The sequence below is a fragment of the Anolis carolinensis genome, chromosome 5, assembly GCF_035594765.1.
Source record: "Anolis carolinensis isolate JA03-04 chromosome 5, rAnoCar3.1.pri, whole genome shotgun sequence".
NCBI classification, from domain to species: domain Eukaryota; kingdom Metazoa; phylum Chordata; class Lepidosauria; order Squamata; family Dactyloidae; genus Anolis; species Anolis carolinensis.
This window is the reverse complement of record NC_085845.1, coordinates 182681490-182695154: the sequence shown is the minus strand read 5'-3', so window position 1 is coordinate 182695154 and position 13665 is coordinate 182681490. Positions and strand designations below refer to the sequence as shown.

The 13665-nt window shown below is 41.4% G+C and overlaps 1 protein-coding gene across 1 annotated transcript in view; it reads right to left on the bottom strand.

Moving 5' to 3' along the window:
* dgki (diacylglycerol kinase iota) overlaps nt 1-12900 on the bottom strand; it is a 287280-nt gene extending 274380 nt beyond the window's left edge. The window contains 3 exon segments of the mRNA XM_062983094.1: nt 12469-12537; nt 12539-12593; nt 12596-12900. Of these exon segments, the coding sequence (XP_062839164.1) occupies nt 12469-12537; nt 12539-12593; nt 12596-12689 (218 nt within the window). The 5' untranslated portion in view covers nt 12690-12900.
* Nucleotides 12901-13665: the final 765 nt, after the last annotated feature.

Below are 13665 nucleotides of genomic sequence, written 5' to 3'. Positions count from 1 at the left end.
CAGATGTTACTGGATTACCACTCTGAGAGTTCCTCACCATTGACTATGCTGGCTAAAGTTGCTGGCAGTTGCAGTCCAACATCTGGTGGGCCGCATGATTCCTATCCTTGCTGTCGTGCTTCAGCTCTCTTATTCTTCATGTTAACTCATCTAAACTAATTCCATTTGCCCTTGGATAATTGCTTTAAAAGCCGCATTGTGTTTAAGGTTCTTAGAGATTCTGACTTTTCTAAATTTGTCTGAAAGCATTATTTCCCTCTGGCCACAAGTCAGATTTATGGGCAGTCATGTTAGATAACCTCTACAGTGACAGCTCTTTAATAGAAGGCAGAGAATTTAAAGCTGTGGTTGCTGCAACTAAATTTCACTTTGGGTCTCCAGCAGCAGCAATAGTCTGTCACCAATGGGGTCTTCGCTCACATGGTTAATATTTCCTCCTTCTGGAACATGAAGTGTGGATTTCAAAACAAAAGAAATTATACAGTTAGAACTAATAACTTAGGGGGGGAAATAGAGGAAGCAAATTTGCTCATGTTACATATGCTATAGAAGTTTTTAAAAATTGGCTTCTCTTATAATTGAACTTTTAGGTGAGTGAAAGATTTTAATTTTGTTTTAGCACAGAGGTCACACAGCCCTAACTAGCGTACTGAGAGTTAAATCTTGACTATTGGGTTTTAGTAGCACAGAGGTGTTGTAAACTTAATAGATTTATTTAACAAGCCTTCATTGAACTGGGCTGCTGTGAGTTTTCCAGGCTGTATGGCCATTTTCCAGAGGCATTCTCTCCTGACATTTTGCCCACATCTATGGCAGGCATCCTCAGAGGTTGTGAGGTCTGTTGGAAACTACCGTGTTTCCCTGAAAATAAGACAGTGTCTTATATTAATTTTTGCTCCCAAAGATGCTCTAGGTCTTATTTTCAGGGGATGTCTTATTTTTCCATGAAGAAGAATCCACATTTATTGTTGAACAAAAAAATGAACATTTATTATATACTGTACAGTAGTTGTCATAATAAACCAGCATAACCAGACAAAGTGTGAATCCTATCAAGAATTTCTTGTTACTACCAATATTTCCATGTACAACACTTTATTGTACGTACATTTACCGATCCTGCATGCTCTGGTGTTCTGTTCAGCTGGCAGGCTTCCAAACAAAAACTTTGCTAGGTCTTATTTTTGGGGGAGGCCTTATATTTAGCAATTCAGCAAAACCTCTACTAGGTCTTATTTTCTGGGGATGTCTTATTTTAGGGGAAACAGGGTAGGCAGGTGGGGTTTATATATCTGTGTAATGTCCAGGGTAGGAGAAAGAACTGTTGTCTACTTGAGGCAAGTGTGAATGTTGCAATTGATCATCTTGATTAGCATTGAATGGCCTTGCAGCTTCATGGAATTCTCCAGTGCAAGAATCCTGTATTCAGTGAACAGAATCTGAAAGTCACTGCAATTGCATCTGATTTCAGTGCTGGCAACATGATCACATTCTTTATTACAACCAATGACAGTGAGGTTTGTTTGAGGGATGCAGGATAGACTATGTGGCATCTACAGTTGCAAAAGAAAAGAACAGATGATGGAGTTTTGGATGAATATAAAAGATCTCCTTGCTTGTGTCTCATCCCAACATCTGCTGCTGGAGATCAATATTCTAAGTATCCTACAATGGTATTTTACCTTTTTTCATGGGAGAAGAAGAAATTGGAGGGTGGATAAGAATTTGAGATGCCAGGCTGTACTTGGCCATGACCAATTTAACTCAGGGTACATCTTCAATGTAGAATTAATGCAGTTTGACATCATTTTAAGCGCCATGGCTCAATTCTCTAGAATCACAGGAGTTTCAGTTTTGTGAGGTCTTTAGCCTTCTCTGCCAAAAAGTGCTGGTGCCTCTCCAAATTACAAATCCCAGTATCCCATAGCACTCAGACATGACAGTTAAAGTGGTGTCAAACTACATTAATTCCACAGTGTAGAGGAACCCTCTCTGCGCCCGGCAGTCATATACACCACCCAGCTCATATCTTGACTATAATTATAACACTGCAAGGGAGACGGAGGGAAGTAAAGAAATGCAAACACTTCATGAAATTCCAGCTATTTGCAAACATCCATTTAGCACAGACTCAATACAATGTAAGATTGCTGGCAACACAATACATTTAATTGATTTGAGTCCACCAGGCACAACACACCTTTTGCTTCAATGGAAAGAGTCTGCAAAGCACTTTCTAAATCACATGCTTTGATTGTCTTTCACTACACATCTAGACTATCTGCCTTTTTAATGCTTGCAATGCAGGGATACACTGGGGGGTTCATTACTGAGATTATGTGCTGTGCTACATTGGCTCAAACAGCATAATTGTTTGCATCCAAACTATACTATTTAGCAAGTTTAGAATATGGTCCCTCTGGGATCAGGGAACCACAGAAGGGAATAACACTTTACAGCAAACCATAAGCAGATTTAATCAAGTAAAGAAATGTTTCAAAAGATGCCTAGTCCACAATCTATTGGAATAGTTCTGAATTCACATGTAGCAATTTACTATGATTTCATTTTAAATGCAATAAAAACACATATATGGCAGTGGTATATCTAAATTGCATAGGATTAGCACTTTGACTTCCCTGCTTCCCATCCTATAGAACTGAAGGGCTCTCACACTGCTGTAACCGTGCAGGGTAGATACAGCCCAGCCAGGCACAGTAGAAACAAAAAACCATAGGATGCTGAACCACATTTTTTATACTCTTTTGCTACCATGACCTATAAAACAAAAGAAAACCCTTTTGTCTCTCAGCCAATATTTGCACAACAAAGCATGTGTAATATTTGCACATCAAACATGTGTAAACAAATAAGCAATATTCCTGATTATACAAAGAAGAATGCTGACTCTAGATGCTTTGCTTTTCTAATCACATGCTGCCTAACCTTGGACTAAACTCTTATTATTTGGCATTTACAGCCTGGAATATCTATCACTGCACAATTCTCAAGGAATTCACTCCATCATAAGACCAAACTAGATATGGCTGAACAAATGCATTTTTGCATTTAACATTCAGGGTTTTTAAAAATGTAGACTGGGAGCAAAGGAGGTGGAGAAAGTTTGCCAATCACAACTTGCGATAAAAAAAAACCCCAACTTTTCAACACTAGCTGTTCTTTTTGTGTGTCCTAGTCTTTTTTAACTTATGGCAAGCCTCAACCGAACCTGTTGTGGGTTTTCGTGGCACAAAGTATTCAGAGGAGGTTTGCCATTGCCTCTCTCTGAGGTTGAGAGAGTGTGAGACTCCATGACTGAGCAGGGATTTGAACTCTGGTCTCCAGTGCGAAAATGACAATATCATGATGGCTCAAGCCACTATACCACACTGTTCTTAATAGCCTGAAGGGACCAAATCCCATTGGATTTTGGAAGCTACATAGGATAATATTTTGATGAGAGACCAATAAATACTAGGCACTGTAGTCTATATTGCAGAAGAAGGAGCTGGCAAAACCACTTCTGAGTATTTGTTGCTGCAAAAAACCCTATGAAATTAATGAGGTCACCATAAGTTGATGGGCAACTTGAAGGCGCATCCACACTCAGAGAGAGCTGATTTTAATGTATTTTGGGGGGCTGAATTTTTTAAAAAAAACAATACAAATGTTGTAGCTCTCTTTGACAAAGAAGGCTAAAGGCTTTGCAAAACAGCATCCTTGATGACATGCAAGGATAACAGGCTAATTTGGGACTCAATGGGATGGGACGCTGGAATTGGAACCCATCTACCAGTGCTAAATTCCATTTCTTAACCATTCACTTCCTCATAGCCTTTCCCCATTTCCCATTCATTACTAAGTTTATTAAGCTCTATGACATGAATCTGAGCTATTTTCGGGGGGAGGTGCGTTCTCTTAATACATATCTATAAATATGGATGAGTTAGATGTTAAGCAGTATGTGTTAGATGTTAGAACAGAACACGTACAAACAGTGGCACCCCTCGGCTAACCATCTGAAAATTATCAAGGTCCCTTGAGTAACTGCTATAATGCTGTTCCATAGGTACCTTTTGCTGACAACTCCAGATTGAGCTTCCTGAACATTATAGTTATTTACATTTGTAAAGGCATCACAGCATTCACCTTTTTAAAGCAGAGGCTGTTTAAAAAAATTAGTAAAATGAAAAGGGATTTGTGGGAGGAATTTCAACTTAGTGCTAGTGCTTTCGGGGGAAGAAAAAGTGTTCAGATCTAGGTATCTGCTGAGACTCTTTGCTAAAAGTGCAACAAAGGGTAAATTCCTTGCGGGATAGAAGAGTTTCAAAGGAACTCAGGAGTGGAAATCAAAAGGCACAGGAAACTATTTATTTTTCCTCTTTGCACACTGGCAAGTCAAACAGAATTAATGATATACCTTAGGAAATTGTTATTTAAAGGTAATTGTGCTTGCCTACTTTGTCTAAAGGAATGGAATTTGCTGCATGCCCACACACCAGAAAGACAAACAATTTCTGCCTTTAATCCCTTTCACTGTATGTGTATGTGTAGGTAAAAACACTTGTACACCCATAAACATATTATCAAATCTTGCCATTTCCATTTGTGTGTATGTGCATGTATGGTCATCTGAAGACATTTTGTTCTCTGAGATAGATCAGAAAAATCGCACTCAGATGTATAGTACTTGCAGGCAACCATATTATTTTAGCATCTGATGAGGAAAAATCAGCTGAACTCTATTTCCCTGTCAGTAAAAATACAATAATAACAAATGAATAATTTACTGTCATAAATTGCCACACTCTGCCTAATGACAGTTTCAGTATGTGAGTTATGTGGACTAGAAGGATATACTTTTCAATGCTATTCCTAATTACAGTTTTCGAAGAGGTTTAAACTGGATAAAAAAGATGTATGGTTTTGAACATAATAAATCAGAATATGAAATATGATTGTCTAAGATGATGAATAGGAAACCTCTAAAATGTACACGCTTCTGTTGAAATTTGAAATGGAAGAACAGGTTAAAGGCACGATCATAAAATGGGCTAAGGATTTTGTTTACAATATACAAATAGACCAATGAGAACTTGCAAGGTCGAAGGGATTGAAATGTTCATTATGTTATGATATCAAAGAGAATTTGTTTTGAAATTATAACAACGACATATGTCACCAGCAAAGTTGCCTAGAATGTACAAAGAGGTTTCTAAGTTGTTGAAAATGTGAGCACCAAGAAGGGTTCTTTTATTATATATGGTGGACATGTGAAAAAGCTTTAAATGGGATTTAAATGCATAGATTGTCAAAGGCTTTCATGGCTGGAATCACTGGGTTGCTGTGAGTTTTTCGGGCATGTTCCAGTAGCATTCCCTCCTGACATTTCACCAATATCTGTGGCTGGAATTTTTAGAAGAACCTCTGAAGATGCCAGCCACAGATGCAGGCAAAACATCAGGAGAGAATGCTACTGGGATATGACCATACAGCCCAAAAAACTCAGAGCAGCCCAATGTATACATTGATGCAGAGGATTTTGAAGATGAAGATTCAACTATAACCAAAATTATTTCTTTTGGGACGGATGGACGTGCAGTTGGAGAAGATTCATGGGAGGTTACTGCAATACATTACCATAACAGTCAGATTGTTATATATACAAAGACAGATGAATCCCTATTTCCCAACTATTGAGCAGTAGTTGGCAAAATTGACAATTGAGTAACAATTGATGAATTAGCATGTTTGATTAGAGAAAAATCATTAGAAACATTTATTGAGCAATGGAAATTCTTGTGGACTTTTTTTTCAAGTAAAAGATAAGGACTTCAATGATTAGAAAGGATTTGTTAAGGAAAGAAGAGAACTGGTGTTAATGTTAGATAGGGAAGCATGAATAGTTATGTATCTATCAATAACTGGGGAGAGGAAAACTATATCTCCCAGAATGTTCCAGCTACCTTGGCCATTAATGATAGTTCCCATTGCTTTATATATAAAGAGGGGATGTTAGCTTCATATTATGAGGGGTTCAAAATAATTCTTTAAACCCTACATTTTGCGGGGTTTTCCATCATTGCTAGAATCATTGTATGCCAATGGAATAAGATATCCAACTTGATAATAACCTTGCATTAATCTGAAGTTGGAATTGTGCTTCTGAACATGGAGGTGCCATATACTATTGTGCCTAATTGGACCTCCAAGCTGAGGGTCAGCATGTCTTGAAACATCAGCTACTATACTGAAGGAGTTTGGGAAGGTCTACTATTTTCATACTATACTTGCTGACTGCTACAAGAAATAAGCATGGTGAACTATACACAGAATAAAAAGTGTTGGACTGCAGCTGTCAGAGTACCCAATGAGTTCAAGGGAATTAAAGAAGGAAAATCATTCCCGGCTATAAACATTGCAGAAAGTTGATTTATACAAACATACATAACAACTCCAAAATGCAGAATGTTCAAGAAACCACCTTTCATTTTAACCATTAAGGAAGGGGTGGAGAAAGTAGTAGCCCTAGGGATTTTGTTGAGTTGCAGTTCCCATTGATTTTCACCAACATGTTTAATCATGAGGAATGGTAAGAACTAAGAACTGCAACCCAGTAGCATCTGGAAGGCCTCACATTCCCTCATATCAGAGGCACTCCAATTGGCCAGCTACTGGTCAAAGAACATTTAGTAAAGTGCCAAGTTTTTAAACTTTGTTAGTGTTTTTAAATACATTACAACTGTACCCTCGGTTCGCTTCTGACACGATAAATATATAAATAAGCTTTAAAATGCCAAAGGGAATATTTTTTAATGAATTGGCCACCAAGTAATTGTTCTGAAACAAAACTCAATACAATATATGGAGCGGGCCATATGCACCATCCCTATTAATGTAAAAACCAAGTTGTCCAAGATTCACCATAGAATCCACCTGCAGAAATCTTCAGCTTTGGCTATCACTAGACTGCTGCTAGAAAGACTGATGTTAAATTTTATCCTTCAGAATCACAGAGAAAAGGAGAGAAGAGGCAAAGCAAGGAAGGCAAGGCAGGGAGTTACAGTAAACATTCTACAGGATAAACATTGGTTTTTCATTGCTTACTAAGGTCAGTGGAGAATGAATCACTCCGGGTTTTGCACTCATCAGCTAAGCTGTCATCTCTTGTTTACAAAGTCAAAAGAGATGGCCCATGCACATACACCAAGCCAAGTAGTCCACTGGTGGCTACTTTTCAGAAAGCAGCTGATTTCTCTGCAATGCTTTTAAAGCAGGCTGCTTAAAAATCATCACCACATGTAAGCGTATGGTTTGCAAATCCTTTCCTTGTCTTCAGGCACATAACAGAAGCTTACTAGAATGCCTGGTTCTCCCCAAACTTTAAAACACTCTTTCTAGGCTCAACATCCTTTTTTCCTGGAATGGGAACCTCATGAGTTGAAAAACAAGAGGGAGGCTGTAAGGCTCACTCAACACACTGCATTTTGCTAGCCCTGTCTATGCAAATAGGTTTCTCCTCCTTATTCTCTCCAATCAATGCAGACAAATAAGCTTTGTAATCATGCACAGAGTTTATGAGGCTTGGAAAGAACATAATGGAAGAAAGAACACTCAGATGAAAACTCGAAGCAATTTATCTAAATCAGTTTCAAAGCTTGGTACTTAAGCATGTGTGCATTGCTCATTTATAGTGAAACAACTACAATATACTACACAGTTTGGGTGCTAAATGTTTTTCAAAATAGTTTTTGGATTTTTATTTCCTCCTCCTCTTCCTCTATTCTCCAATATTAAATAAGACTTATTTATATGCTATTGGATTTTGATCTATATGTGTTTGTTTATTATATATTCATTACACTCTTCTCTAAAGTATCCTCACCGCCGTGTCTCTTCCTGAAATGAAGCTATGCTAAGGCAAGGTGCCCTAAGTTACTCAAGAGCTCTTCGTTTTGTCTTGAGCTCCCTTCTGTTAATGTTGACTGTGTGGATGAACAGAAATTGCCAAGGGGTTGGTTTGCCTTTTTCAAAATAACTGATTGCTTCTTCATAGAAGGCTTGACTGCCACAGAGCATTGGCACCTGCGGCTCTTGCCATAGCTTTCATATATGACTCATGTGAAACAGATACAGCCTTACTACAAAACAAAGACCTAGACAGTCTTATATTGAGATTGGAATTTATTTAATTGCTCAAGAAGACTGGGGGAGGGGAAATGTCATAGTGGCTGAATTCATCTGGCTTCCAACTTAAACCTTCAGATGTCAAAAATGTGGCCAGGCAATACATAGAAAACGATTTGGCATCAGCACTTACATAATTATTTACTGGAATGCTGAAGACTGGTGCTAAGGTACATTCTTGAGAAGACTTTTCGAATGCTACTAAAAACCTGGTGCTGTATGGAAACATGTCATCCTCACTTTCCTTATCTCCCATTCCCACTCACATTAAAGTAAACAGGGGGTTAAGTTTTCTCTCTTTCACAATTCAAGCATTAGAAGTCAGTGATAGCCTTGCTTCCTGGCAATCGGGCGGCACTTCTGAATTCCCCCCTGCATAATCTTGAATCTTTTGCCCACAAACTAGACCTTTCCAACCCTGCACATTCTAAAGTGCTGTCTTCTTGGAGAAGGATTGTAAACAGGACTGGGCTTTCGTTTTAGTGCAAGTCGAATTGATGGGGAGGGGAAGAAGGGAGGGAAAACAACAGACAATGATGGTGCTACCCTCATTTTAATCCCCATCATTGCTAGTAGCATTATTCTGGCACTGTAACTCCCACATCCTGCTGTCACTGTGCTACCTACACATACATACTGGAATAACAAATTGGCTCTACTGTGAAATATTAACTCTTTAACAACTGTCACTTGTACGACATGATCCCAATAACAGACACCACATACATACAATCCCTTAAAAATAATAATTGCTCACATATTTGCTATATTGACGTAGATATCTAACACATAAATCCTTTCATTAAAGAACGCATGTAAGAGCACGCATTCCTTTGCTGCACTAATCTAAACGCCAGCATGGATGCATCAACTGTCCCTTTTTCACTGGTCTGTAAAAAAGAAGAAGAAGAAGAATGGGATATTTGGGGCAGCAGCTGTTCTCTTGCTGTATCTGCGCGTAATGACCTGACACAGAAACACACATTACGCACTACAAACCCAGGTCTGGCTACACTGATTTTAACCATGAGATTAACTCTCAGTCTAAGCATGCTTAGCAGAGAGATGCTGTTAGAGGAGAATGTGGAAAGCAAAACTCTCAGGTTTCCTTTAGAAACCGTTTCAACTATCCAAAAGAGCTACAAGGGATCTGAAAGCTTATTTAAAGATATCATCTCCTTAGCTAATATTAAGGAATAGTTTCTTTCTGGCCTCGAATTCATAATCAGTAAACAATGGACAGAGAGCCTCATAGTGTAGTGGTTTGATCTTCAGACTGTTAATCTGGAGACTAAGGTTCAAATTCCCATGCTCAACCCATGGGCTGATTTTGAACAAGTTACACTCTCTCAGCCTCAGAGGAGACATAAACGACCCCCCTGAACAAATCTTGCCCAGAAAAACCATAAGATGGATTTGGATGTGACTTGAAGGCATACAGCAAATAGATGTATGGACTTCTTGTGAATATGAAGCTAGAAAGAAACTATTATATCGGAAGCCAATATACTCTAAAGGCACCAAATCTTTCCTGATCTTACCAGCTAAGCAGAGCTATCTCCAGGTAAGGACCTGGATGGGAAGGAAGGAACTGGTATAACTACTTCTGAGTTTTTCTTTTCTAAGAAAAATATGTGAAATCCATGCAGTTGCCATCATTTGAAAGATACCTTGCAGGCATACACATGCACACAAAGAGTGGACTATTTCTTCAGTCATGAACTAGACAGAGGTGAAACCTTACTATCCTGAGGGAAAGAGCTAGAGAATAGTTACAAGGCTGATTGTGTTGTCGAAGGCTTTCATGGACAGAATCACTGGGTTGCTGTGGTTTTCAGGGTGAAATGTCAGGAGAAAATGCTTCTGGAATATGGCCATACAGCCCGGAAAACTCACAGCAACCCAGTTACAAGGTAGTTCAGGAGGCCACTTGGGCTGCACTGTAGAATTAATGTTTGACACCCCTTTACCTGCTGTGGCTCTGCGCTATGGATTCCTAAGGTTTGTAGTTTGGTGAAGCATCAAGCACTCTTCAGCAGAGAAGGCTCAAAACCTTGTCAGACTACAACTCCCAGAATGCCATAGCATTGAGCCACAGCAGTTCAAGGGCTGTCAAGCTGCACTTCCAATCTGCTTGAAGCAACCCAAAGATGCCTCTAACTTCCCCGGCACTCCAGGTAATCCCCACCAGAGTCACAGTGAAAAGAAGACTTGATGCGATTGAGCCAGACAGGCAAGGGCTTCTGTGCTCTCCTTCGAAGCTTGTTCTCTGGGGGAACTTGAGAGGATGCACACAGTTGGAGGAGACACACAATTCCCTTCACATGTGGGTCAAAGAACACCAGAAAAATACATACACACGGACACACACATCAAGCTAAGCACTCCTGGTTAGGACCTGGATGGGAGACAGGGAAGGAATGTCAAGTGCTGCAGGCTCTCTTTCAGAAGAAGGAATTGGCTGAACCACTTCTGAGTGCTCCTTGCCTATGAAAACCTTATGAAATCCATAAATGGGTTGCTGTGAGTTTTCCAGGCTGTATGGCCATGTTTCAAAAGCATTATCTCCTGATGTTTTGCCAGGCATCCTCAGAGGTTGTGAGGTCTGTTAGAAGCTATGCAAGAGAGGTTTATATATCTGTAGAATGTCCAAGGTGGGAGAAAGAACTCTTGTTTTTTTTTAGGCAAGTGTGAATGTTGCAATTGGCCACCTTGATTAGCATTAAATAACATGGCAATTTCAAAACCTGCCTGTTACCTGCCTGGGGGAATCCTTTGTTGGGAGGTGTTAGCTGGCCTGATTGTTTTTTGTTTGGAATTCCCCTGTCTTCTGAGTGTTGTTCTTTATTTACTATTCTAATTTTAGAACTTTTTAATACTGTTAGCCTGATTTTGTTCATTTTCATGGTTTCCTCCTTTCTGTTGAAATTGTCCACATGCTTGTGGATTTCAGTGGCTTCTCTGTGTAGTCTGACATAATGGTGGTTGTTAGAGTGGTCCAGCATTTCTGTGTCCTCAAATAACATGTCCAGGTTGGTTCATCAGGTGCTGTGCTATGGCTGACTTCTCTGGTTGAATTAGTCTGCAGTGCCTTTCGTGTTCCGTGATTCGTGTTTGGACAATGCTGTGTTTGGTGGTCCCTATGAGATTTGTCCACAGCTGTATGGTATATGGTAGACTCCTGCAGAGGTGAGAGGATCTCTCTTGTCCTTTGCTGAATGCAGCATGTGTTGGATTTTCTTAGTGGGACTGTAGATAGTTTGTAAGTTGTATTTCTTCATCATAGTTTCCCTATGCAGTCAGTTCCCTTGATGTATGGTAGGAACTCTTTTCCTCTGGGTAGATCTTTCTCAGGCAGGAAACAGCCAGGCTTTGGAACTGCCAGGCTATTCAATGCTAATCAAGGTGATTAATTGCAGTGTTCACACTTGCCTCAGGCAGACAAGAGTCCTTTCTCTGTTTTGTACATGCTGGAAACCGTCCTGAGTCCTCTCGAGGAGATGGAACAGTATATAAATAAAGGATTATTATTATTATTATTATTCCACCCTGAACATTCCACAGATGTGTGATCTTGACAGAGAGTGATTCCAAACTTTGGCCCTCCAGGTGTTTTGGACTTCAACTCCCGCAATTCCTAACAGCCTACCGGCTGTTAGGAATTGCAGGAGTTGAAGTCCAAAACACCTGGAGGGCCGAAGTTTGCCCATGTATGATCTTGACAGAGAGTGATTCCAAACTTTGGCCCTCCAGGTGTTTTGGACTTCTTTGGCTACTTTCTTCCTCCAAGACCACACATGGGCAAACTTCGGCCCTCCAGGTGTTTTGGACTTCAACTCCTGCAATTCCTAACAGCCTACCGGCTGTTAGGAATTGCAGGAGTTGAAGTCCAAAACACCTGGAGGGCTGAAGTTTGCCCATGTGTGATCTTGAAAGAGTGATTTCAAACTTTGGCCCTCCAGGTGTTTTGGACTTCAACTCCTGCAATTCCTAACAGCCTACCGGCTGTTAGGAATTGCAGGAGTTGAAGTCCAAAACACCTGGAGGGCCGAAGTTTGCCCATGTGTGGTCTTGGAGGAAGAAAGTAGCCAAACCACACCTGACTCTTCTTGGGTCTGTCCTGGTTGGGACCTGGATGGGAGGCAGCCCATGATGCAGTGCTGTCGGAGGCTACATTCCAGAGGCGAGAAGTGTCCAAAGTGCACATTCAAGGCATACACATAGAGAGTACTAGTCTCTGACTATCTCTCTCTCCATCCCTTCGCCTGCCCCTTCACCCACCTGTAGGACACCTGCTTCCTGAAGGTTAAACTCTTCAGCTTCTCTTCCAGGGACTCTTCCTTCTGCCCGGGCGGCGGGGCCAAGGGCTGCTGCGGCTGCGGCTGCTGCTCCTCGGGCTCCTTGGTCTCCCCGCCGCCCTCGGCTCCCCGGCAAGAGGCGCCCCCGTTGCCTCCTCCCCCGGCGGCGCCTTTCTCCTCGCCGGCGGACGGAGGCGGGTTCATGGTGGTGCTGAAGGGACAGCGACTCACGGGGAGGACGCCTCGGGGCGAAGGAGGCGAGGAGAGCGGAGGGCGCGCGTCTCTCTCCGCCGCGCCAGGAGCCTAGGCAAAGGCGAAGGCGGCGAAGGCGAAGAAGGCGGCAAATGGCAGGCGGCGCCTTCCCGCAGCAGCAGCAGCATCCCTCGGCGGCGGCCGCACTGGCTACAGAGGGGCATTGTGGGAAACTCCCTGCCTGCCTCCTCCGCCGCGGCCAATCAGCGCCGCCCTCCCGCCCCACCGATGCTGCTCCTCCTGGCCACGCCTCCTTTGACAGGCAGGGAAGGGGGAGGGAGGGAGGAGGGAGCAGAAGCAGGAGGTGCACCTGGGAGCATCTCATACATCTATCTATATATATAAAAGAGTGATGGCATCAGGGCAGCGGACAAAACAACAAAACTACAGGCCCCCCAACCTCGAAATTTGACAGCACAACCCCTCATCCATGCCTCTACGTTCATACAACAAAAATAAAAGAAAAATAAAGTCCTAATTAGAGGGAGAGGAATAATTGTTTTTATCCCATTGCTGCCAGTTAGAAGGCTAAGCTCCGCCCACTTGGTCTCCTAGCAACCCACTCAGCCCAGGGGACAGGCAGAGTTAGGCCTCACTTAGGCCTCTTCCACACTGCCCATAAGATACAGGTTATCTGATTTTAACTGGATTATATGGCAGTGTAGACTCAAGGCCCTTCCACACAGCTATATAACCCATTTATAATGGACTTAATGTCAGGGGAAAACCTTGACCCTTTACCTTAACTACCACCAATGCCTCAATACTTTATTTCCCATACCACCATACTTCGCCACAGCAACGCGTGGCCGGGCACAGCTAGTCATAATAATAATGATAATGATAATGATAATGATAATGATAATAATAATAATAATAATACAAATGTGCCACAGTGGCATTAAAGTAAGGGAAAATTATTCACAGT